The sequence below is a fragment of the Podarcis gaigeae genome, assembly GCF_964106915.1.
Source record: "Podarcis gaigeae genome assembly, chromosome: W".
Taxonomy (NCBI): domain Eukaryota; kingdom Metazoa; phylum Chordata; class Lepidosauria; order Squamata; family Lacertidae; genus Podarcis; species Podarcis gaigeae.
In genome coordinates this window covers 21,564,735-21,591,979 of record NC_139695.1, presented here as the reverse complement: position 1 = coordinate 21,591,979, position 27,245 = coordinate 21,564,735, and the positions used below count along the sequence as shown (strand labels likewise).

Here is a 27,245-nt window from a genome sequence, read left to right as displayed (position 1 = left end):
CATTTCACCATAACTTCTTTTATTTCCTCGTCCTTAGTATCCCATTCTAACAGTTGGTTATACATTTTTTATAAGAGTGTTGAATTTCCTTCCAGTATTTCTATCTGGAATCTTGATTTTTTTTGTTTGTTTGTTTATCCCGATCTTTTTATCTTCTGTCCACAGTGCATTAATTTGATGGAATTGTAACCAACATGTTAATTTATCTCGTAGTTCTTCATACGTTTTGATCTGCCAACCTTTTTCTGTTCTCACCAATAAATCTTCATATGTCCATCTCTTACCTTCTCTGTTTGTTTTTTTAATTGTTAAAATATCTATTGGTGACAACCACCAGGGAGTTTTCCTTTCAAGAAGATTTTTATTTATTTCCCAAACCTCTAGCAGAGGTCCTCTAATGATGTGACTGGAGAATTTTTATGTACTTTTGCTTTATTATGCCACAAATATGCGTGCCAACCGAATCTGGTGTTAAAGCCTTCTAAATCTAGTAGGTCAGTGTTTTTTATTACAATCCATTGTTTAATCCAACAGAGGCATGAGGCCTCGTAATACAGTTTCAAATTCGGCACCGCAAAACCTCCTCTTTCTCTTCTATCTGTAAGCAATTTAAATTTAATTCTAGGCCTTTTTCCCTGGCAAATGAATTTAGATAAAATTTTCTGCCAATCTTTAAATACTTTGTTTCCTCTTGCGTGGCGATACCCGCCCCCTCCCACAAATGGAGTAAATAAAGACACCAGACACCAGAATTTAGGTTAATTGGGCGAAAATGGCCACAACTTTATTGATTACAGGTACGAGCGGTATTGGCTTTTAGGCATTGGCCCTAACAGACTATCCGGTCTAACCGGGAAGGGTTAAGCACCAACAGGGGGAGCCCCCGAGATGCACATCCCTAGGTGCTCCCCAAGGGGTTACCGCTCGGGGGCGCGCTTTAGGCCCTAGCCTCCGTAGGTTTCGGACGAGGCGACGCCCCCCGGAGTCCTTTAACGAACTACCCATCAAGATCTGGGGTAGGTGATGGCGTTCCTCCCCCCCCCCGACATCATTTGCATAACAATACCCCTGCCAATGCCTAACCGCCACACGAGCCAGGCTCGCCGCCAATACCCTCAGACCTGTAACCAATCCCTGATCCCCTGAAAAATGTCAGACAGACAGATATCGTTACCAGCATCAGAAAGATGCACGCCATCTCTGCGGTAGAGTGCTTCCTTGCTAAATTGGATGCCTGGGTGTTCAATGACCCGCCCACCCAATGCAGCCACTCTACGCGCCACCGAGCGCTCCAGGATCCTCCTGGCTCTACTGACGGCCACGGGATTAGTAGCGTCCCGCCAACAGCGCCTTTCAAGCAAAGATGACCATATAATTGTTAGCTTTGGGTGGGAGGCCCTCAACTCCTCCAGGTCGTTGAAAATATTCCACATTAAGTCCACCCCCTTTCTGTAAGCCAGGTCGTTCTCGCCCAGTTGGATGACCAGCGCCTCTGGAGGGCCTTGAACTGCAATTTTATTTGATATTGTTGGGCGGAATTCCTCCCAGCGCATTCCCCGCCGTGCAATCCAGGAAACTTCCACATTGCTCGGGAGCTGGAGATCACCGCAACAACCCCTGGAAACCGCCCGCAGTCTTGCCCAGTGGACGATGCTGTGGCCAAAGATCCAGATACGCACAGCCCCAGAACCTGAAAATAAGACAGCAAGAGAGCCGGGTCAGGGTGGGGGCAGATGGGGGAAGGGAAAGAGAGAGGGTTTAGCGAGATTTCCAAATGTAACCCCTGTAGGCATTCGACTTCCACCGGCCCATGTCCTCTCCGCTGGTAAACCCATGTGGGTGGCAGTGGTGGCAGCCCCAATGCGGAAAGAGTGTGCGGCGTACTCCTCGGGTGGGAGCCCGATAGCCGCGATCGCCTTGCGCATAACCCTTGTGAACTGGTGTTTTGACAGGCGAGATCCGTCTGCATGTATGAAGAAAGGACCGGTTGTTTTTGGTCTTAAGCACAGGAACTTTCTTGCATCCTTAACTGGGCAAGGGCCGGCCTTCTGAGTAGCCTGCAGGCGGACTAGGGCCCCCCTACCGAGCTGATCGGTCTTTGAACTGCGGATTTTCAGGATTACCTCTGAGCTGGACAAGGACACATCGTACAAGAGGAGCCCCTGCTGATGCCCATTGCTTGGTCGTCACAGACCACTTCGCTTATCCGTAGGGCACCAAAGAAAGCGAAAGAAAATGCTGTGGAAAACAACCTGGCCTCATACCTTGACCAGCAGATAACCCTGAGCTTCGTACGTATTTGCATAAGTATGTCAAAAGTTATGGGCCTTCTGTTGTCAGAGCTAGGAGGTTGTGATCTACGCCAGCCCTCCAGCATCTTCCGCACCACAAAGTGTGCACAGGGATCGACTGAGAACAGAGATTTGGAGAAAAACGATATTGCTGCGGAATGAATATTAAGAGTTTTGGGGGCCCGACCTAAGTCACGAAGGCGTACAAGGTATTCTATAACCTCCGACTTAGCTGGGGGCCTTCCTGGTTTAAAGAGACCCTTCTTCTGGCGGAATAATGTGAAATCTAACCATGCCTTGTTATAGGATCTAAGGGTTGAGGGCGCAAGAGCTGACAATACTCCCTTTATTGCTTCTCGTTGCCAATACTCCAGAGGTGCTCCGGAAACGGCTGCGGTAGCTGCTGCGCATCCGGCACCAATGAGCGAAAGCGCTCCATCTGGAAACGAGACAGAGCATCCACAATGTTGTTATCAATCCCCGGTACGAATTTGGCTGAAGCGTATAAGTTTAGTTTAAGGCAGGAAAGGACAAAATATCGTAAGAGGGCCGCTACTCTAGGGGAGCGAGAGGATTGTTTATTCAACACAGACACCACCGCTTGGTTATCTGTCCAGAAGCAGACCCTTTGATCCTTAAATTGCTCGGCCCAGAGATGAATTGCAACTACTATAGGGAAGAATTCTAAGAATGTTAGATCGCGAAGAATGGGTTTTCCCTGCCACGAAGGAGGCCATCGTTGTGCACACCACTGCCCAATAAAATAGACGCCGAAACCCAGGGACCCAGCTGCATCTGAATGCACTTGGAAGTCGGCCTGTAGGGCCATGCTATCTTGCCAAAGTGAAATACCATTATAACCATCTAAGAATTGGAGCCAAACCTGGAGATCCGATTTTACCGCCTTCGAAAGGCGCACCCTATGATGTGGTGACCTTAAACCTGCTGACAATTTTGCCAACCATCCACAAAAGGGGCGACCCGGGGAAACTACTTGGCACGCAAAGTTGAGGTGACCTAAGAGTGATTGAATTTGCCTCAGTGTAACCTTCCTTAGGGGCAAAAGTTGTGAAATAAGGTCTTTTAGGGCCACCAACCTCTCAGTAGGCAGGCGGGAAGTTCGGGCAACTGTGTCGAGCTCGATGCCCAGGTAAGTCAACGTAGTCTTCTCGTTTGCTAAAGGAACACCCAGCTCCTCAGCCATGGACATGAATGCCTGTAGCAAGGCCATGCAGTCAGTTGCATTACTCGCGACCAAAATAAAATCATCCAAGTAGTGCTCCACCCCTTCAGAACCAGTTTTAAACTTTAGCGCCCATTCGAGGAACGTGCTGAAAGTCTCAAAGGCGGCACAGGCGATCGAGCACCCCATGGGCATTGCTTTGTCGATGACCAAAATCTCTTTCTGAATCTTTTTCATAGCGATGTCAGGTCTCTCTAAAACCGACTTCTGATTGGGGGGGCAGCTAGAATTGGGGGTGCAAGGCACTGGAATTCTGAAACCTTTGGAAAACCCCTCCCCTAGGAGAAGGGCGGCTTGTCTATTAGGATACAGATTTAACAAGGTTCTTAGGGGTTGGAGCTTAATCGGGGAGCGGGCTAGGTCGAGGGACAAATTAGTAGCGATTCCCAGCTGCCCCTTGAGCGGGTCCTGTCGCGCCAGAGGGGGCACCCCGGTTTCCCTGCTGGAGGTGACCCCTACCGCCTCGAAAGGGCTGTTGTTTACTCTTGTAACAGTTAACGGCTGGGTGGTTGCCAAAACACTTATCACATTCATGCAAGTACTTACAAGAGGTGTGCTGGCAGGCCCCCTTATTGAAATCCCAGCATTGCTTACGACGTTTTGTGTCCACCTTACCGGATTTGGCTTGGTCGTGAGTTTTCTTTTCGATGTTAGGCCCCACATGCTCCATCCAGTAGTTATTGTCCCTCTGATCCCATCGCGTGGATGACAACAGCGAGGCATTCCTACGAAAGTCCTCGTCGTACGAGATGGCAGCCTCATCTCCCGCTAATTCCCGAGCCCTTCTCACGTGCGCCAGATAAGATGCAAGGTGCAAACCACGTTTTGGATAACAACCTACCACTATACCCATGAAAACCTGGTAGCCATTGAGCCAGTTCTCGAATGTGCGCTCAGCCCGGGGGGACCTATATCTTTTCTTACCATAATACCGCTTTTTCTCCCCTTTTCCCTTTAATTGGGCCGGCGGCAGCAGAGTAAACATGTCTATAAAGTCCCCATTCAGTATCTTATCCCTCTTTCTCTTAGAAAGGTGATTACCCAGGATAAAGTCTGTGGACAAGTGAGTTGAAGTTTTAACATCATCCACCAGGGCCCCATCTTTCCATTCGAGGGTGCCGTTAAAGGTTTTCCGGTGTGAATTGGCCCTCCTCTCGTGGACCCACAAAGGGACACCGGTTTCTTCCCCCTCCCCCCAATAAGTCTCCATGGGAGCGTCACTATCGCCCTCCGAAGAAGAGGTACCTCTGTCATCGTCAGAGTCAGATGGGTCGCTTCTCCTGCTCTTCTTGGACACGTGTTTCTTCTTCACCTTCCGTTTCCCTCCGCGGGTACTGTTGTCTTGCGGTGCTGGATCATTCTCCGCTGTGGTTGCCTGCTGGGGAGGTAGCTCCTCGTCTGAAGAAGAGCCCTCCGATTGGCTTGGCCGGGCCAGAGAATCCTGAAAAACACTAGGTACGCCAATTCTCTGTTGGCTAGAATTAGATGGGGCTGCCTGCGGTGTTTTGGACTTATGCCCCGAAGCCTTGGACTTTTGAGCCCCGGGCCTGGCCTTTTGTGCCGTACCCTTGGACTTATGAGCGTGAGCAGTTTGTGAACGTGTTTGGGGCCGATTGATTTGACCAACACCCTGCTGTGACGTGCTTGCCGCAGCTGCTGAGGGTCCTGCCTGGCCCTGTTGGCTAGGGGGGGGTGTCAGGAATGCAATCCTGAGAAACCTCCACTATATTTGGATTTGGTGCTACCAGAGGGCTGCATTGCGCGTAAAAGATTTGGATCGCAGCAAAAAACTGAGCCAAAGCCTGCGGGTTGTAGGGTGCTACAGGCACTAGTGCACCACCCGTTTGCGGTAACTGGGGATTGCCCCTGTTAGCCATGTTATCAATCTCGCGCTGAGCGTGTATGTATGCCTGTGTGTATATGTATGAATGCCAAAGAGAGCCTAATTAATTATCTGAGACTGCGTATACAATTGATGCGTATGCTCTATATGGTATGACGAATTAAATCAATTACTGAATGCTTATATTACTCTCAATATTATTTTTCCTTAGTTATTTCTCTAGTTATTTATTTTATTGTATTTATTTATTTATTTTATTTAGTTATTTACTTTATTTATTTATTATTATTATTATTAATTTATTTATTATTTTAAATTATTTATTTGTCATTATTAATTATTAGTAATAATGTTCAATGTAAAAGTAATAATTATTTACCAAATAGTCACACAAAGGAAACCCCTTGTGATAATATCACGGATAAGACAGAGTAGCTGAAAGCAAGGCTTCAAGACTTCTAACAATAGCTTCCCTAAATTAAGTAAATTAACAAGGGCCTGAGGCAAAGACTCTTAAAATAACTCTAAATGAATTATTAAATATAGGCAGCGAAGGGGTTCCTCAGTAAGAAAGAAAGAGAGACTGTACCAAACAGCCCTGACTGAGTATCGATGCAGGGAGTGGGGGGAAACTGCCCAGCAGTTTTAAGAGGAGTGATTAAGACCAGCACCACGGCACCACTCAAAGCCACCAGAATCCAAGAATAACTCAGAACGCTCAGGTTAAAAGCGAGGTGAAATGCAAGCCCCTTTAGCTGAGGGCGTTTCTAATGGGTTGAAACCGGAGGGATGCCTCACTCAAGATGGCCGCCGGAGGGACACTCAAAATGGCGACCTTACTGACTGTAGCCCAAGCCACCGCGAAGCGTGGTGACGAAAATGGATAAAGCAGTGACTGCCCCCAGCTCCAATCGGTAAAAAGAACAGCCTATTCCAGTGAAGAAACCTTGAATCTTATTCTAACTGAGCTGTAACAGCTAGCACCGGCGGGCCTGGTTATGCCTCACCTAAAATGGCGGCCGGTGGGCCTGGGTATGCCTCACCTAAAATGGCGGCCGCTGAGACCACGTGGTCTACTCAAAATGGCGCCCGCCCACCTTGTTGCCACGGCAACCCGATCACGAGTAAACTAAGAGGTTAACTGAGAGGTAAACTAATAAGCAACCATTAAAAGTAAAGGGGCAAATAAATCGAGAACGAACAGGGGACGAGGCAGTAGAACTGCTCTAGATAAGATCCAAACGCCTCCTGCAACCAGCTCGCGGGATATCCCTAGGGAAGCGGTCGTTGGCAGCAGCAACCCAAAGAGGCGGGCGCAGCGAAGGAGATCAGTTAACCCGCTGCCTGCCGACAGATGACCGACACAGAAATAAGCCTGCCCTCCCACGAAGCAGATACAGTAAATCAAACCTTCCGTGAGCGCTGAAGCAGCTCACGCTCGGCAAATTGAGGCTTCCAAAAGCAATCTGAGACCAGCGCAGGCGCAGCCGATCACTCACGGGCTGTGCTAACCGCTTCGATGGCTCGACGGCTCGGAGACCCGAGCGCCTCAGCGCTCGAGAGGGTGGCGATCGGCGAAGGCTGCTGATTGTGATCCGGTGCCCACGCGTGAGTGGTGAAAGCTTCGTTGGTCAGAGGAGGCGATGGCTGGAAGCGCTGCCCGCTAAGCGATCGAAGTTGCGGCGCACCAGCAAGGGAACGGGAGAATAGCAGGAACAGTGAAGTTGCAGCGATGCAAGGGGAGATCCAAACCGCAGCTGCTGCAGGAGAGAAAAGGGGGCGAGTCAGGGCTGCCCTGACCTTAAGTGCCCTGGCAAGCCCTGCCCCCAGCGCCATCCGATTGACTGGCGCTGTGGGTGATGAATATTCAGGAGCTAGGGGAATCTCTGAGTCCTGCGGGGCTGACGCCAGCCCCGCGAGATTGTAGTAGGGGTCGTGAACCCGCAACCCCACCCCCTCATTAGGTCGGGAGTGGCTTTATCACCGGAATATTTTGAAATAGAAATAACAACTTTAGAAGTATATTCATCTTAATTGCGGCCATTCTTCCTGACCATGATAATTTTATTCTGTTCCATATATCTAAATCTTTTTTAATTTCTTTCCAGGTTGTTTCATAATTGTCCATCATTAGATTTATGTTCTTCATAGTTAGCCAAATTCCCAGGTATTTTACTTTTTTTACCACTTTAATTCCAATTTTAGCCTCCAGCTGGTTTTTCATAACTTCTTCCATGTTCTTAGTCATCATTTTAGTTTTTGATTTGTTTAACTTAAAACCCGATAACTTTCCAAATTCTTCTAACAATTCTATTACCTTATGGACACTTTTTTGTAGATCTTCTAATGATACCATCAGATCATCAGCGTATGCTTTCAGTTTGTATTTTTGTTTCCAATTTTAATTCCACGTATTTCTGGAGTTGTTCTTATCTTATTTGCTATAATTTCTAGTATCATTATAAATAAAAGAGGTGATAGAGGGCACCCCTGTCTCGTACCCTTTGAAATTTCGAAATAATCAGTTAAATCATTATTAATAATCAATTTTGCTTTCTGGCTTGAGTAGATAGCTTTTATCCCTTCCAGGAAGGCACCCTCTATCCCTACTGTTTCTAGACATCTTACAAGGAATTGCCAAGATACATTATCGAAGACCTTTTCGGCGTCAATAAAAATTAGTGCCGCAGGTATTTCATTCTTGGCCTCTAGATATTCAATGATGTTAATTATATGTCTTATGTTGTCTTTTAATTGTCTATTAGGTAAGAATCCGACTTGATCTGTATGGATAAGGTTTCTTAAACATTTCTTAAGACAGTTGGCCATTACTTCCACAAATAATTTATAATCATTATTTAATAATGATATTGGTCTGTAGTTTTTCATATCTAATTTATCTGTGTCTGGCTTAGATATTAATGTAATATAGGCTTCCTTCCATGAGTCTGGTGTCTTTCCGCCGCTTAAGATGTTATTCGCTACTTCGCACAGCACCGGGGCTAAATATTCCTCTAGAACTTTGTAGTATTTAGCTGAAAGGCCGTCAGGCCCTGGAGCCTTTCCTAATTTCATTTTTTTATCGCATCCTGGATTTCTTCAATTTTTATAGGATTATTTAATTGTGTTATTTCTTCTTCTGTTAATCCTTTTAGTCTATTTTCTTCTAAATATTTATTTCTGTGCTGTCTTCTTTTTCTCTTTTGATGAAATTTGATGAAATTTTCCTTTATTTTCTTAGGTTCTTCCACAATTTGGTCTTCTATTCTTAATTTGTTAATCATATTTTGTTTTTTTGTTTTTTCATAATTGCCACGCTAGTAATTTTCCGGTTTTATTTGCTGATTCAAAGAATTTTTGCTTCCATATCTTGATTCTCCATTCTACTTCTTGGCCTACTAAATTTGAGTATTGTGTTTGTAATATTCTATAAGTTTGTTTAACCTGCTCCTCAGTTGGATTTATTGCTAGTTTTCTTTCACAATCTCTTAATTGATTGAGTATTTCTTCTTCTTTTTTGCTCTCTTAACTTTTTCCTATAGCTGTTCTGATTAATTAAAAATCCTCTTAACACTGCCTTACTGGCATCCCAAACTATCTCTATATTAGTCTCTTTATTTAAATTCATCTCAAAATATTCTTTTAACGTTCTTTTGGCCTTCTCAATTATTTCCTCATTTTCAAAAAGATAATCATTCATTCTCCATCTGTATGTTCCTTGTAATCTGCTTTTTATCTCCAACGTTACTGAGCTATGATCTGAAAGAGTTCTGGGTTGGATTTCACATTTAAGTGCTCTTAATGTTAATTCTCTTGAGACCCATATTTGATCCAACCTGGCCCAACTTTGGTGTGGTTCTGACAGGTGTGTATATTGTTTCGTTGTTGGATTTTTATGTCTCCAGATGTCTATCAGATCTAGATTTTCCACCAGATTATTAAATGTTCTTGGTAATTTCCCCTGCTTAAGTTTTCTTCTTTTCACGCTTCTATCTAATTCAGGTGTTGGCACGGCATTCAAATCTCCAAGTAAAATCATCTTATGATCCTCCAATTCTATTAGCATTTGTTCCAATTTTTAAAGAATTCAGCTTTATTCATATTTGGTGCATAGACATTTATAACGTTAATCTTTTCTCCCTGATGGTTGATTTGTACTCCTAAGATCCTTCCTTCATCGTCCTTACATATTAATATTGGGTCCCATTTCTCCTTCACGTATATCACAACTCCTCTTTTTTTATTAGTGTCTGAATTAACAAACTCTACCCCCAACCTTTTATTTGCTAGCATATGTTTGTGTTTTTTTGCCACGTGTGTTTCCTGACAACAGATCACATCATAATTTTTATTCTTTAACACCTTTTGAATTTTATTCCTTTTAGATTTTTCATTCAAACCATTAACATTCCAGGACAGAACCTTTAACGACATTATATTGTTTGACTTTAATTTATATTCTAGTCAACCTCTTCTCCATTAACTCTTCTTCTTCCTCCTCCTCTTCTTCTCCACCTACTGCTCCTTCCTCTTCCACTACCTCTTCTTCCTCTTCTCTCTCTCTCTTTTGCTTCTCTGTGTTTTTTGCCTTCTTTTCCTTCCTCCTTTCTGTATATCTCCCTCCTCCTCCGTACCTTTCTTCCCCTTTTCCAAGCTCCTTCTCATATCTTCTCAAAAAAAATTCTGCTTCTTGTGTATCTGTCAATCTGAATCTTTTATCTTTATAATAGAAGGTAATTCCTTCGGGGAACTCCCATCTATATTGTATATTGTTTCTCTGTAAGACACTTACTATTTGTCGGTATCCTTGTCTTTTACGCAAAAGTCTAATTGGTATTTCTTTGTGTTGAATGGTTTCTTTAAATGTAAAGGTTCATCATTGTTCCACTTGATGTGTATGTCTTTAAGGGGCCAGAGCAAGGGCCAGAGCAAGATAACGAGACCCAGCTTTACAGCTGTGAAACATAGCAGGTGCTGCTGAGTTGTATTTGATTAAGGTGTGTCAGCATTTGGGTGTAGTATATAAGGAGCAGCACCTAGCTCTCCCATTACCCTGGGGGATGGGTTGGTGGTTGGGTCTGGTTTGTTGTTGATGTATTTAGTGTAAATGGAGTTTTTGTTTTTCTTATTAAAACCTTGTTTAAGTTATTTTTGAGTCCCTTTTTAATGCATGGTCTCCCCAGCAAGCTCTCTGCAGCACTACCATACTGCAAATAGCAAACATCTTTGGTTATGGGCCCAGCTGCTGAGTGGATGACTGCATATTTTTGGACTCTGAGAAAGGTTTGAAAACTCCTTTTCCTGTTAGCGTAGTTCTGTGGGTCTGGAAGAGTTCCAGAATGGTTGACCGGTTTCCAGAAGCTGAGAAGGCTCTTGTAATGGTTGTTAGGGGTTACTTGTGCGTAACCTTACTTCAGTTCAGTTAGCTTGCTTGCCCCAACCATGCCCAGGGTCAGAGCTCGCCCTCCGTGACCTGTTAGTCGCTTGCAGAATCCGAGAGTGGGCGTCTCTTGAACCTCTTCCAGCATAAAAGCTGTTTGACCCCGAGTCTCCTCCTATGTTCTCTGCGCGGAACGCGTCTGCGCAAGTAAGGGGAAGGCAGGGGCGTCCCAGCGCTCTCTCCACTATCGTCGGGGGAAGGGTCTTGGAGCCCTGTCACCAATTCCTCCCTCTCCCTCTCTTCTCTATGGGTGTTACGTTGAAATCCTTCCCCCCTGCTCATCCCCTCTCCGGCATCGCTGGGTGGTCCTGCCTCCGTCTCTCGTTCTGATGGCAGTTCCCTGACATCCACCTCCTCCCCAGGACCCCCTTCACCCCTGGCCTGACCCTGTGATGGGACCTTGTCCCCTTCTTCAGCCGACGATGCCGGGAACCCCCGAAAGAAGCTGCTGTCATCGTCCGTCAACTCAAACACCGCTTCTCACCTGCTCCAATTTCTCACGGTCGGGACTTCCCCATCTGACTCCTCCTCTCCTGACGATTCTCCTCCTTCCCCCTGGGAAGCCGGAAAACCCACGAAATCCTCCTCCTCCTCGTCGGTGGTGGCAAATTGCTCCTCCCAGAATCTCCCGAGGGGTTTGGGCTTCCTCGGATACCTGTTGTGGAACTCTTCCACCAGATATCCATCATCTATTTCCCCTGCAGGCACCCACGTGTTTTCTGACTCGGGTTCCCCCTCCCAAGCCACTAGGTACTCCACCTGCCGCCCTCGCCAGCGCGAATCCAGGATCTCCATTACCTCGTGGTGGCGTTCCCTCTCTTCCATTAGTGGATGGGTGAGCTCTTCCCCTCCTGCCTCCCGGACCCTCTGCTCCCCTCTGTACGGTGAGAGCAGTGACCTATGAAATACCAGGTGGATTTTCATGCTGTCTGGCAACTTGAGCCGGAACGCCACCGGGTTAACTTGGTGGGTCACCTCAAATGGTCCCAGCCGTCTTGGCCTCAGTTTCTTACACCCACCCTTGAAAGGTAAGCCTTGTGTGGATAACCACACCCGGTCCCCCACCCTAATGGTCTCCCCTTCCCGGCGGTGTTTGTCTGCTTGTCTTTTGTACACTTCCTTGGCTCTATCCAGGTTCATCTTAAGCTGCTGGTGCAGAGCTTCCATTTCTTCCACAAACTGCTCTGCGGCGGGCACGCTCCACCCTTCCTCCCCTCTCCCAGGAAAAGCCCTGGGGTGCAACCCATAATTAGCCATGAACGGGCTCATCCCCGTGGACACATGCTCAGCATTGTTATACGCAAACTCCGCTAGTGCTAGCTTCTCTACCCAATCGTTTTGTCTCTCGTTGACGTAGCAGCATAGATATTGCTGTAAAATGCTATTCGCCCTCTCTGCTTGCCCATTGGTCTCTGGGTGTCTCGCCGTCGAGAATCCCACTTCCACCTGCAATAAGCTCATGAGTTTCCTCCAGAACCTCGAGGTAAATTGTTTCCCTCGGTCGGAGATAACCCTCGTCGGAGCCCCATGCAACCTGAAAATGTGATCCACAAACAACCGGGCAGTTTCCTCTGCCGTTACTGCATGTGAGCACGCTATAAAATGGCACATTTTGGTTTGCAGATCTACTACTACCATGACTGCTGTCTTCCCTCTAGATTTGGGTAAATCGGTCATGAAATCGATCGACACCTCCCCCCATGGTCTTCCCGGTGTGGGTAAGGGCTCCAGTAACCCCGCCGGGGCCGCCCTCTCTCCCTTGGCCCATTGGCAGCGGTCACACCCCCGTACATACTCTCGTACATCTTCCCTCACCCTTGGCCACCAGAATTGCCTCGTAACCAGTAACATGGTTTTGTGTTGCCCAAAGTGCCCCGCTGTTGGGTTGTCATGAAGCTGTCTGAGAACCCTTTCTCGCAGGGCTTCCCCGGGCACATACATTGCTCCCCTGTAATACAGCAGTCCTTCCCTCTCCTCAAAGCCTCCCTGATCTCCCCCCGTTCCCCGAGTTCCCTGATTCTGGTTTGGGCGAATTCGTCCTGGCGAATCAGCTCGGTTAGTTCTCGTTTCCCAACCAACGCTCCCCCGCAAACCCATCGTTCCTCAGGAAACACGTGTCGAGCTTCCGGCGGTCCTTCTCCTTCCGTATACTCGGGCTTCCGTGACAGCGCGTCTGCCCTCACGTTCTCTTCCCCCGGCACGTACTTGATCTCAAAGTTGAACTTGGAGAACTCCTGTGCCCATCGAATCTGTCTCTGGTTGAGCACTCGAGCTGTTCTCCAATATTCCAGGTTCTTATGATCCGTGCAAACCTGAATCTTGTGCTATGCCCCTATTAGGAGATGTCTCCACTGCCGAAACGCTGCATAAATAGCTAACAGTTTGCGATCATACACCGTGTAGTTATGCTCCGATTTGTTCAGTTTCCGTGAGAAGGCGCACGGCCTCCAGATGTGTTGGCTCCGTCCCGGCTGTAGCAACACTGCTCCAATAGCTCTGTCTGATGCGTCGGTCTCCAGCCTCATCGGCTTCTGCAGATCCACGTGCAGGAGCTGTTCCTCCGAGGCGAACGCCTTCTTTAGTTTTTCGAAGGACCTTTGGGCACTTTCCGTCCAGACGAACTTCTTCTTGCTACTGAGACAATCCGTGATGGGTGCGGTCAAGTGGGCGAAGTTCTTGATGAACTTCCGGTAGAAGTTGCTGAACCCGAGGAACCTCTGCACATCCTTCCGGGCCTTAGGGGCCTTCCATTCCAGCACTGCCTGCACCTTGCCAGGGTCCATGGCAAGTCCTTTGTCCGACAACTTGTATCCCAGGAATTCCACCTCACGGGCGTGAAATTGGCACTTTTCCAGCTTGACCCACAATTGGTGCTCTAGTAGCCTCTTCAGCACTTCCCTGACGTCCTGGATATGCTGCTTTTCATTGTCCGAATAGATCAGTACGTTGTCCAGAAATGCTACACAGTTTTTGTACAGCAGGGGTCCCAGCACATGGTGCATGAAGCTTTGAAAACAGGCTGAGCCCGATTGTAGTCCAAATGGCATGACTAGGTACTAAAAGGCCCCTAGGGGGGTGAACATGGTGGTTTTCCATTCGTCCCCCTTCCTTATTCTAATCAGATTGTATGCTCCCCGGAGGTCCAGACTTTTGGGCTGAAGCGCTTAATGCCTTTTGTTATGTTAGAAATCGCAGTTATCATTGTGGTTTAGATGTCACCCCCTATGAGAAGTTGTTTAAAAAACGCCCTAATCTGAAATACCTACGTATTTGGGGTTCAGATGTAATTATGCATTATCCCGCTAAGCAGAAATTGGGTGAGCGTAGTATTCAGGGGAAAATTAATGGGCTACCAGCAGGGGGCGTACAGAATTTACATACCAGCAACTGGCAAATTTCATATTACCAGAAGCATGATACAAACTGTAAATTGGAATGGAGTTGCTGTTTTCCAATTTACTAACGCTATAGATAATACTGAGGAAGAAGAGGTAGAAGAAGCAGCAGCAGCAGGGAATAATTTCGTTGTCCCCGAGAGGGGAGGACAATAAAGATATTATTATTATTATTATTATTATTATTATTATTATTATTATTATTATTATTATTATTATTATTATTATTATTATTATTCTGAATTGACTGAAGAAGACAAAAAGCCTGTTGAATCTGATAATTTGATGATTTAAAGTCACAGGCACCCAAGGGGAGATTAGATTCTTTTGAGTTTTCTGACCGTGAGCTTAGCCTACAGGCGCCTCTTCAATCTGACAGTGATGATTTACAACCTGAAACTAGTAGTTCACTCAGTCCCATTAAGTCTGAGGAGTCTGACTCTCCTTCCGGACTGAGACGTTCAGATAGGAAGAGGCAGAAGCCACAACGTTTTGCAGATGAACATTTTAATACTGTGTATGCCAATAAGGTGGTTTTTGAGCCAAAAAGCTATAATGATGTTCAGAATTTACCTAAGCACCAAGCTGTAAATTGGAATAAAGGTATGAACTCTGAGATAGCTTCTTTAAAAGAGCACAACACTTGGTCTCTTGTACCACAAACCCCAGATATGAGACTTATTGATTCAAAATGGGTTTATAGTTAAAATGAATGACAAAAATGAAGTTGTAATAATAATAATAATAATAATAATAATAATAATAATAATAATAATAATTTATTATTTATACCCCGCCCATCTGGCTGAGTTTTCCCCAGCCACTCTGGGCGGCTCCCAATCAGTGTTAAAAACCGTACAGCATTACATATTAAAAACTTCCCTGAACAGGGCTGCCTTAAGATGTCTTCTGAACGTCAGGTAATTCTTTATCTCTTTGACATCTGATGGGAGGGCGTTCCACAGGGCGGGCGCCGCTACCGAGAAGGCCCTCTGTCTGGTTCCCTGTAGCCTCACTTCTCGCAATGAGGGAACCGCCAGAAGGCCCTCGGCGCTGGATCTCAGAGTCCGGGCTGAACGATGGGGGTGGAGACGCTCCTTCAGGTATACAGGACCGAGGCCGTTTAGGGCTTTAAAGGTCAGCACCAACACTTTGAATCGTGCTCGGAAACATACTGGGAGCCAATGCAGATCTCTCAGAATCGGTGTTATGTGGTCCCGGCGGCCACTCCCAGTCACCAGTCTCGCTGCCGCATTCTGGATTAATTGCAGTTTCCGAGTCACCTTCAAAGGTAGCCCCACGTAGAGCGCGTTGCAGTAGTCCAAGCGTGAGATAACTAGAGCATGCACCACTCTGGCGAGACAGTCCGCGGGGAGGTAGGGTCTTAGCCTGCGTACCAGGTGGAGCTGGTAGACAGCTGCCCTGGACACAGAGTTAATCTGCGCCTCCATGGACAGCTGTGAGTCCAAAATGACTCCCAGGCTGCGCACCTGGTCCTTCAGGGGCACAGTTACCCCATTCAGGACCAGGGAATCCTCCACACCTGCCCGCCTCCTGTCCCCCAAAAACAGTACTTCTGTCTTGTCAGGATTCAACCTCAATCTGTTAGCCGCCATCCATCCTCCAACCGCTTCCAGACACTCACACAGGACCTTCACCGCCTTCACTGGTTCTGATTTAAAAGAGAGGTAGAGCTGGGTATCATCTGCATACTGATGAACACCCAGCCCAAACCTCCTGATGATCCCTCCCAGCGGCTTCATATATATATATTAAAAAGCATGGGGGAGAGGACGGAACCCTGAGGCACCCCACAAGTGAGAGCCCAGGGGTCTGAACACTCACCCCCCCCCCACCACTTTCTGGACACGGCCCAGGAGGAAGGAGCGGAACCACTGTATGACAGTGCCCCCAGCTCCCAGCCCCTCTAGACGGTCCAGAAGGATGTTATGGCCGATGGTGTCAAAGGCCACTGAGAGATCCAGCAGAACTAGGAAACAGCTCTCACCTTTGTCCCTAGCCCGCCGGAGATCATCAACCAGCGCGACCAAGGCAGTTTCAGTCCCATGGTGAGGCCTGAATCCCGATTGGAAGGGATCCAAATGGTCCGTTTCCTCCAGGCGTGCTTGGAGTTGTTCAGCAACCACCCGCTCAATCACCTTGCCCAAGAATGGCAGATTTGAGACTGGGCGATAGTTGGCCAAATTGGCCGGGTCTAAAGATGTTTTTTTAAGAAGCGGTTTAATGACCGCCTCTTTCAGCGGGTCTGGGAAGGCTCCCTCACAGAGGGAAGCATTCACCACCCCGCAGAGCCCATCGCCCAGCCCTTCCCGGCTCGCTTTTATCAGCCAGGATGGGCAAGGATCAAGGAGACAGGTGGTCGGTTTCACTCGTCCAAGCAGCCTGTCCACATCCTCGGAGGTAACAGATTGGAATTGATCCCATGTAACAGGACCAGACAGAACTCTAGCACTCTCCCGCCCTGGCCCTGCTCCCACAGTGGAGTCTACCTCCTTCTGAATCTGAGCGATTTTATCTGCAAAAAACTTTGCAAAAGCATTGCAGGAGATCTTGGGGTCCCTACCAGGCCCCGGTGGTACAGGTGGTTCTGATAGATTGCGAAGGTACAAAGCAAGATTAGTTGCTAGGGGTTTTCAACAAATTCCAGGCGAAGATTATGATTTGTGTTATTCACCAAGTGTAAAATATGAAACAGTTAAGCTTTTGTTAAAAGATGCATCACAACGAGGACATTCTGTTTATCACCTAGATATAAAAACTGCATATTTGCTTGCAGATTTAAAAGAACAAATTTTTATGCGTGTTCCTGAAGGCATAGATGCCGCTGAAGGTTTGGTATGCAAATTAAATAAATCCCTTTATGGTCTGCACCAAAGTGGAAGGAATTGGCACCAAACTTTAGCAAAAGAACTGCTGGATATTGGTTTTTCACAAGGAATGGCAGACAATTGTGTGTTTATAAAGGAAAGGGCAAACTCTGTAACAAAAATATGTGTGTATGTAGATGAATTGTTCAGAGACCAATACGCAGAGCACTAGAGTTTTAAGATTACGTTTGCAGTTTGTAAAGAAACTAATTGCTGACGAAATGGTTGTATTTCAATATGTTCCAGGTGACAATCAAATTACGGACATTTTTACAAAAGCACTTCCAAAGGTTACACATGAAATACATGTACAAAATATGCTTTATGTTTTTGTTCCACAATGATGAACCACAGGGGAAATGTTGAATGGTTTCTTTAAATGTACAGGTTCATCATTGTTCCACTTGATGTGTATGTCTTTAAGGGGCCAGAGCAAGATAACGAGACCCAGCTTTACAGCTGTGAAACATAGCAGGTGCTGCTGAGTTGTATTTGATTAAGGTGTGTCAGCATTTGGGTGTAGTATATAAGGAGCAGCACCTAGCTCTCCCATTACCCTGGGGGATGGGTTGGTGGTTGGGTCTGGTTTGTTGTTGATGTATTTAGTGTAAATGGAGTTTTTGTTTTTCTTATTAAAACCTTGTTTAAGTTATTTTTGAGTCCCTTTTTAATGCATGGTCTCCCCAGCAAGCTCTCTGCAGCACTAAAGGTAAAGGTAAAGGTACCCCTGCCCGTACGGGCCAGTCTTGCCAGACTCTGGGGTTGTGCGCCCATCTCACTTAAGAGGCCAGGGGCCAGCGCTGTCCGGAGACACTTCCGGGTCACGTGGCCAGCGTGACATCGCTGCTCTGGCGAGCCAGAACCGCACACGGAAACGCCGTTTACCTTCCCGCTGGTAAGCGGTCCCTATTTATCTACTTGCACCCGGAGGTGCTTTCGAACTGCTAGGTTGGCAGGCGCTGGGACCGAGCAGCGGGAGCGCACCCCACCGCAGGGATTCGAACCGCCGACCTTTCGATCGGCAAGTCCTAGGCGCTGAGGCTTTAACCCACAGCGCCACCTGCGTCCCATACTGCAAATAGCAAACACTTTGTATATAATAATTGTTCTGTTTTCAATTATTAATTTTTTCCGGTAACTTGTTCTTAATATCATATTTTTCATCTCAATTGAGTTGAAAATCATCAAACAATCACCAGGAGATTTTTTTAGTTTGAGCTGCTGGGATTTCACCCTTATTCTAAATGCGCTTTCTACAGTACAAGCTACTTCTTCCTCTTTTATTTCCAACCATTTTGCTAATTCTCTTATCATTTTTTCTTTTATATTCTCATTGATTTCTTCTTCTACTCCTCTGAATTTTAAATTGAGTTGTTTCTGACGCATTTCTGTCATAGCTAAGCTATCCTCAATCTGTTCTTGTGATTTGTTCAAATCTCTTATTTCCTTCTTCATTTTTTCTGTCTCCCTTTTATGTTCCTTCATTTCTTTTTGAATTTTCTTATTTGATTCTTCTATTACTTTTGATCTAACTGATAGGTCTTGTATTTTATTAGTGAGTTCTCCCACAGCTCCTTCAATTTTTTTATCTATCTGTTCCTGCACCTCTCCTAATTTACTTTCCATATGCAATTCACTCTGTTTAAATTCCTCTTTGATCTTTAGCCACAATATGTCCAGGTCTTTAATTTCCTCCTGTCGTGAGGCCTTTCTGTCTCCAGGAGTCCCTGTGTTAATTATCTGTCTCTCCCCTGAGGGGTGCACAATCTTTTTTTTTGTTTTTTTATTCTTATTTTTCTATGTCTTACCTTATTACACCCGTGCGATTTTGTTTTTCTTATTTTATATTCTTACAATTTCTTTTATATCACTTTCTATTGTATTTCCTTTTTTCAGATAGATTATTACCTTTGAAGTCAATTCAACTGTATCCTAAAGTACAACCATAATGTCTCCGAGTACCACCAATGTCTGCTAGAAAATATGTACTATTATAATATACAGTTAAAGATCCAGTTGGATAATAAAATATCCAGAAATCAAAGAAATTAGCTTCACTTATAATCCCAGTATATCTCGGCCTTGGCAATCTTAAAGTCTTGTTTATACACCTTAGTACCTTCCCTAGGCTCTTGTTTTTCTTCAAATGATTCCTCCCTCCTACGGTATTATTAATAATATATGACAATATAGTTTGTGTTTTCCCAAATAATTATTACTTATGTATGAGTTATTCCTGTTGAGGTGGTTTTCTAAAGTCCACGTAGATTCTGATGGAAGAGCAGTAGTTCCTTTTTTAAAAATTAATTAATTAATGTTCAGTTCCAATTTCTTTTAATTTCTTTAATCTTCCACCACTTGCCGGTTTAATCCATCACGTGTAAAGGATATTCTACAACTTAGTCCGTGTCCTAATCCAAAGTCTAGTAAGGCTAATAATTCAGGCTTTAATCCATGATCTAAATCCAACCTGTAAGACTTCCAGAGGCGGCGCCTCCAACAATGGGCGGATTCCCTCTGATTCAGAGGGAGACAGCTCCACAGAAATCGGGTCCTACCGCTGCAGCGAAGCGGGGACCCCCTCGAAAACCGCAGGCGGAAGAAGCCTGCGACCGTGGGACTCGGCGGGCACCGTTTACGCCCCCCCCCATTTGGCAAAGGAACCCTACAAAAGGGTCTGGAGTGAGACGGGGGTTGGCACGGTGCTGAGAGTCAATCGCTACTTCTGCGGAGCGAAGCTGCACAGCTGAGGTCGGAGAGCGCTGTCCTTTTTCCTGTGACAATTTGGACTCTAAACAACAACCTGTGAGTAGGATAAATTGAAACTTTTGGACTAAAATATACCTTGAATTGGATCCGAGACGGGAAGGTGCAAACAGGAAGTCCGCCTCCCGTTCTTTGTATAAAGATCAAAGCAAAGATTCTATAAGCTAAAAGCCGGAAAAAAATGCCAGCTTGAAATTTCCTGCACCTTTAATTATTAAATCCCCCTAGATGGCATGTGATGGCCTGGGATTCCGATTCAGAGGCTGAACCAGAGGAATCCCAGCCTGCACAGGAGTCCCCGCCTCCAGGGCCGGCTGAACTGGGGCAAGGCCTAGATTCTGAGGAGCCTGCACCTGTGTCAGATCCTCAGGAGCAGGCACCAGGTGAAACCATTCTGGCCCCAGAGGTGCTTGAGGACTCAGTGTCTACAGGTGAGCCTCCTCCAGGGCCCAGTAACCCTTCGGCCTCTCCTGAACTGCAGAGGCTTAGGGCAGAGAGGTGAAGAGAACTGGTTGCTCCCAGGAGGAGTGATCGCCTTAAGGCCAAGGGAGGCGGGGCTCCTGGGGGCCGGGACTGCCCCTGACCTTAGAAGAAGATAAAGGTCAGTCAGCCCGGTCCCAGGTTGCGGGAGCAACGTCGTTGTTGGCTTCAGACCTTCCAGTGTTCCTGTTCCCTGCCCGGCCTCCTGCTCCTGACCTTCCAGCGTTCCTGTTCCCTGCCCGGCTCCCTGTTTCGGACCTCGCCTCTCATCTTGTGAACTCTGTCTACGGAAACGGTACCTTCCCCCTGGGACCAGCACAGTTTGCTCCCGCCACCTCCCGCACTCCCTCTTTGTTGGGGTGCGTTCGGGAAGAGCCAGAAGCCATGGCCGACCAAGCGGCTACGCTGCTGGCAATAGCCCAGGAGAACCAGGCCTTGACTCACACCGTGCAGCAGCTCAGCGATGCGGTTACGGCACTTCAGCAGCGCTTGGACGCCCTACCAGCTCCTGGGGCCGATGCCCCGGCTCCTGGCAAGTACCCAGTGGCTTTGCCTGAGAAATTTGATGGGGCCCCGGCCAGCTTTCCCATGTTCCTTGCCCAGGCCAAGTTGTATATTCAGGGGCGAGCCCGGAACTTCCCTGACGACCGCACCAAGGTACACTTCTTGATTAGTTTGTTAAAGGACCAGGCGGCCAAGTGGGCGTTGCCGCTGCTCAGGCAAGACTCCCCCTTGCTGACAGACTATATGGGGTTTTGCAATCATTTGGAGGCCGCTTTCAGCAACCCCCAGAAGGGAAGTCAAGCCAACCGGGCAATCAGGCGGTTGAAACAGGGCAAGTCCACTGTGGCCGCATACACCACAGAATTCCGGCTGCTGGCACAGGACTTGACCTGGAATGACTCTGCTCTTCGGGACCAGTATCTCGAGGGGCTTTCAGACGAGACACTGGACCAGCTGGCCACAATGGAACACCCCACCACGCTAAACACCCTCATTCAACGGAGTCTACAGATAGACTATCGGCTAGAGGACCGTCGTCAGGCCCGGGGCCGCCGGCACTTCCAGTTCTCGGCACCAGCTTCTACCAGCAGCTCCACGGCCACAGCCGAGTCATCGGAGGGGCCTATGCAGCTTGGGGCAGCGCGGACACGCCTCTACCCCGCGGAGAAGACGCGGCGTCGGGAGGGGAATCTATGTCTCTATTGTGGCGGACGCAGACACTACGCCCGGTCCTGTCTTGAGAAGTGCCAGCCACAGGGGAAACCGCCAACTCCAGTAGCTGATGGCCCTGGCTACCTGGGGTCCCAAACAGCTCAGAATGGGGCCGCACCAATTGAATTGCAACACCTTATGGTTCCGGTACGTCTATACCCTCCAGGTGGGCCCTGGATTCTTACCCATGCTCTGGTGGATTCGGGGGCAACCCGCTCCTATATGGACGCTGCTTTTGCTGCCCATCATCAGGTGCCACTTCGGAACAAGCCAGAACCGGTACAGGTGGAAGCAATTGACGGACGGCTTCTTCGTTCAGGTGCCATTACTCAGGAGACCCAGCCCCTGGTCCTGTGTCTCCAGCAGCACCGGGAGATGCGAACTTTGGACATTGCCTCCATGCCTCGGTTCCCCCTAGTGCTTGGGATGGTCTGGCTGGAGGCTCACAACGTTCAGATTGACTGGGTCAAACGGACTGTGCACTTCCCAGACCCATGTTCCCATGCTCAGTCCGAGATGCTAGCGGCCGCGCCCACGGAGGAGGCAGCACCCACGCTCCCAGCCGTGTACCGGGACTACCAAGACGTGTTCGAGGAACGGGGGGCAGATCAGCTGCCGCCGCATCGGTCTTTTGACTGCGGCATAGACCTCCAGCCCGGAGCGCCCCTACCGGTGAGTCGCTTATACTCTCTAACAGAGCCAGAGCGCGAGGCTTTGCAGGACTTCTTGCGCAAGAACCTGGAGCGTGGTTTCATTAGGCCTTCTATCTCACCCACCGCTGCGCCAGTGCTCTTTGTTAAGAAGAAATGTGGAGAGGTCCGCCCTTGCCATGATTACCGGGCCCTGAACAAAATTACCATCCCAGACCGGTACCCCTTGCCCCTTATCTCGGAGTTGCTGGAGCGGGTGCAAGGGGCACAGGTGTTCGCCAAGCTAGACCTCCGGGGGGCCTACAATTTGATTCGGATCCGAGCCGGGGATGAGTGGAAGACAGCGTTTGGGACCCGGTACGGGCAGTTCGAATACTTGGTTATGCCTTTCGGTTTGTGCAACGCGCCTGCTGTGTTCCAACGGTACATCAACCACGTGTTCCAGGACTTGCTAGACAAGTACGTGGTGGTGTACTTGGATGACATTCTGGTTTACTCCCGTGACCCGGCTCACCATGAGGGACATGTCCGGACCGTGCTGCAGCGCTTGCGCGAACACCATTTGTATGCAAAGCTCAGCAAGTGCGAGTTCCATCAGCGGTCTGTGGACTTCCTAGGTCACCGGCTCTCTCCAGATGGGGTGCAGATGGATCCTGGGAAGGTGGCAGCGGTTCGAGAATGGGCGGCACCTCGGAACCGCAAGGACCTACAGCGTTTCCTGGGGTTCGCCAACTACTACCGGACCTTCATTGCAGATTATGCTCATCGCACCACCCCGTTGACCCGGCTACTGCGCCCCAGGACGCCGTTTTCCTGGGACAAGGAGGCAGAGGAGGCGTTTCAGGGGTTGAAGGCCTGTTTCCAGAGAGCGCCGATCTTGCAACATCCTGACCCCTCTCGACCCTTTGTGGTGGAGACCGACGCCTCCAGTACGGCTCTCGGTGCCGTCTTGTCTCAGCAGTATGGACCTGAAGCGCCACTCTTACCCTGTGCCTTCTATTCCCGCCAGCTCCTTCCAGCGGAGCGTAACTATACCGTGTGGGAGCGGGAACTACTGGCCATCAAGGTGGCCTTTGAGGTCTGGCGCCACCATCTTGAGGGGGCACGACATCCGGTGGAGGTGAGAACCGACCACCGGAACCTGGAGTACCTCCAGACCACCCGCAAGCTGAACCAAAGGCAGATCCGGTGGGCGTTGTTCTTTTCCCGGTTCCAGTTCCGGATCCGCTACATCCCTAGCTCCCAAAACCAGAAGGCGGATGCCCTGTCCCGGAAACCTGAAGACAATGCAGACACGGTACAGCAAGCAGTACCCACCACGATCCTACCACCAGCTGCATTCCTGGCCACCCAGGAGGCTGAGCCACTGCAGGCTCGGGTGCAGGAACAGCAGCGGGTCGACGCTTGGGCCCAGGAACGACTCCGGGAGCTGGCTGAAGGGTCCAGCCCTCAGTATCCGGGGCTGGTCCTGCATCAGGGTCTTCTGCTGCACCACGGTCGCCTGTACATCCCACCAGGGCCACTGCAGCTGGAGGTTCTCCGGATGACCCATGATGCCCCAGCAGCGGGGCACTTTGGGCGGTATCGGACCACCCATCTGGTAAGCCGTGAGTTTTGGTGGCCCCGCCTGAAGGCTGATGTGGCTCGCTACGTTGCTGGTTGTGATGTCTGCCGGCGGGCCAAGGGCCCTACCGGGCGACCCCCCGGCCTACTTCAGCCATTGCCAGTTCCACCACGTCCTTGGCACACGGTTTCGCTGGACTTTGTAGTGGACTTACCCCCATCTCGTGGCTGTACCTGCCTTCTAGTTTTCTCTGACCATTTCACTAAGATGGTGCACTGTGCCCCCTGCCCATCTGTACCCACAGCCAAGGAAACCGCTCAGCTGTACCTTCAGCATATCTGAAGCAAAGTCTTATCTGCCCTGGACAAAATATATGTTGTGCTGCAACAGCTGGATGAGAAAGTGTCTCTGATGAATCAAAAGATGGACTATATCAGTGTTTCCCAACCTTGTGCCTCCAGATGTTTTTGGCCTACAACTCCCATCATCCCTGACCACTGGTCTTGCTAGCTAGGGATGATGGGAGTTGTAGGCCAAAAACATCTGGAGGCACAAGGTTGGGAAACACTGGACTATATAACAGTTGCAGTTAATAAAGAGACGCCAATGGGAAATGCAGTCACAGAAACCTCACAACAATCTATTTATGAGACTGGTTTAACAGGGCAAGTGCAAGGGCAGACAGAGAAAGATAGAAGAGGTGGTGAAGGCACCTCAAAAGATACAGAGATCTCAAGTACTACAGGACCACAAGCTGCAATACTGGGAGATGGAACTTGGAGGACACTGGCTAAATCTTGGACCTAAGAAAATTCTTATCTCTGGTGGGACTGTGAAACAAGTGGAAGTTCATCTTTGTAATCCAAAAAGTAGTTGTTCCAAACTAAACACTGGGGAGTGCAATACCGGGGAATGGGACATTTGGATAAAAGGAAATGAAGAATACTACGGTATGGAACTCCCCAGGGGTCGGCTCTCCAAGGAGAAAGAGAAGAGAATGCGAAAGAACCCAACAGGGAACAAGGATGTATGCAACTATAAACAGAAACAAGGAAGCTCGCAGAGGGGGCCTGGAGGTGACCTGAGAGCCTCAGATATTCGAACACCGGTCTGATGAGGACATAATGACATAAGGACTGACATTATCCGGAACCATAAAAAGGGACGTTGGATAATTCTAGAATGAGAAATGCCTTTTGTAATAAATTTATATTTATGGAATTAGTGTAATACTAATGAAATACTAAGTGATGTTGGAAAGGAAGTAATTGGCTTAAGCAGAAAGGTTAAATATGGTTTGAATTTAGAAATTTTAGAGATTTGGGAATAAAATAAAATTTAATGATATTAATGCAAAAATGAAGGGATTTGGGTAATAGTATGAATTTGCTGAATAAATTTTCAAATGGAATACAAAGAGAGAGGTGAGAGGAAGTCAAGAAAATAAGTAAAAGAACGGTGAGAAATTGAAAGGAGGGATTTTTTATTTTTATTTTTCTTCTTGTTTTTTGTGTCGAACTTTTTGGCTTTTGTATTTTTTTTTTACTTTCTTGGTGTTATTTTTTTGTTCTTTGTTCCTTTTTTCTTTTCTGTGATGGGATGATGAGCTGCTTGTGCGTAAAAGCGTAGTCCCTCAGAGTTTGCCCAGATTAGCAAAGCTCTGTCTATAGCGGAGCCCCTTAAGCATGGCTCCCTCAGTCGCTGGCAGAATCCGACAGTGGGCGTTTACGGAATCTACTCCAGCATAAAAGTTCCTTGACGGAAACGCGTCGTCTGGATTCTCGGCGCGACAGTTTCCGGCGAGGAGTGGGTGTACCTATGGGAGGTCCTGAGACTTCTCCGCTGTTATCGCTAGAAGACTCCCTGAGCCCTTCCTTCGCCTCCCTCCCTCTCTCTGATCTCCCACTCTCCCCCTGCTGGTGCCTTCCTCCGCTGCTGAGTCTCTTCTGGCTTCTGAGACCCCCTCCACCTCCTGCCTTTCCGATGGCAGTTCCCTGACATCCACCTCCCCTCCAGGGCCCCCTTCACCCCCTCCCGCCCCCTCCCCTACTGGCGGTGAGGATGGAAAACCCCGGAAAGAACACTCCTCATCGTCAGAGGATTCAAACACTTCTCTCCACTGCCTCCCGTCTCTTCTCCCTGAGTCCTCCTCCTCGTCGGAGTCTATTCCCTCTTCCAGCCCTGATTCTGGGAACCCTTCAAACTCCTCTTCCTCATCGGTGGTGCCAAAGTGTTCCCTCCTGAACCGTGCCACGGGCTGAGGTTTCCTTGGGAACCGTTGATGAAACGTTTCTATTAAAACCTCGTCATTGACCTCCTCTGCCGGTACCCATGTGTTTTCTGACTCCGCTTCCCCTTCCCATTCTACCAAATACTCCACCTGATTCCCTCTCCACCTGGAATCAATGATTTCTGCCACATGCATGTTGCGTTCCCTTTCTTCTATGACTGGTGTTTGAGTAACCTCCCTCTCACGTCCCCCCCACTCTCGCCCCTCTCGGTACGGCGACAGTAAGGACCTGTGAAATACTGGGTGCAGTTTCATGTGGTTGGGCAACCTGAGTTTGAATGCTACCGGGTTGACCTGTTGTATGACCTCAAAGGGTCCCAGCCGTTTGGGTCTCAATTTCTTACACCCTCCCTTGAACGGCAGTCCTTGGGTGGATAGCCACACCCGGTCCCCCACCCTTATGGTTTCACCTTCCCTTCTGCTTCTGTCTGCTTGCTTCTTGTATTCTTCCTTGGCCCTCTCTAAGTTAAGTTGGAGTTGCCGGTGGATCGCTTCCATCTCTTCAACAAAGTGTTCCGCAGCCGGGACACTCCATCTCTCCCCTCCTTCTCCTGGAAATGCCCTGGGATGACACCCATAATTAGCCAGGAAGGGACTTATCCCTGTGGACACATTCTCCGCGTTGTTGTAGGCAAATTCTGCCAGGGCCAACTTATCTACCCAATCATTTTCTCTGTCATTTACATAACATCTCAGGTATTGTTGCAAAATCCCGTTTGCCCTTTCCGCCTGCCCATTTGTTTCTGGGTGCCGGGCAGTCGAAAAATTGACTTCTACGTGCAGTAAGCTCATGAGCTTCCTCCAGAACCTGGAAGTAAATTGTTTCCCTTTGTCTGAGACCACCCTCAAGGGGGCGCCATGCAACCTGAAAATATGCTTTACAAACAACTTGGCGGTTTCTTCCGCTGTGACCGCGTGTGAACAGGCTATAAAATGGCACATCTTAGTTAATAGGTCTACCACCACCATGACAGCTGTTTTCCCTTTGGATTTTGGCAGATCCGTCATTAAATCTATGGATACTGCCTCCCATGGCCTTTCTGGTGTGGGTAAGGGTTCCAATAGCCCCGCTGGTGCCAGCCTCTCCCCTTTTGCTCGCTGGCACCGGTCGCACCCCCTAACATATTCCCGTACGTCTTCCCTCACCTTGGGCCACCAAAACTCCCTGGTAACCAACCAC

The 27,245-nt window shown here is 48.2% G+C and overlaps 1 protein-coding gene and 1 pseudogene across 2 annotated transcripts in view; one reads left to right on the top strand and one right to left on the bottom strand.

Annotated features, from left to right (window-relative positions):
• Window positions 1-27,245, top strand: part of LOC310836051 (E3 ubiquitin-protein ligase RNF4 pseudogene) — a 468,811-nt pseudogene that overhangs the window by 434,837 nt on the left and 6,729 nt on the right. The window lies entirely within an intron of this gene.
• Window positions 835-11,272, bottom strand: LOC310836052 (uncharacterized protein; the record flags this gene model as incomplete). The annotated part of the gene is made up of 4 exons (XM_083720984.1): window positions 835-1,690; window positions 4,150-5,216; window positions 10,170-10,234; window positions 11,204-11,272. 4 exons carry the CDS (start codon window positions 11,270-11,272, stop codon window positions 1,116-1,118), a joined length of 1,776 nt encoding a protein of 591 aa, XP_083577110.1. The 3' UTR covers window positions 835-1,115.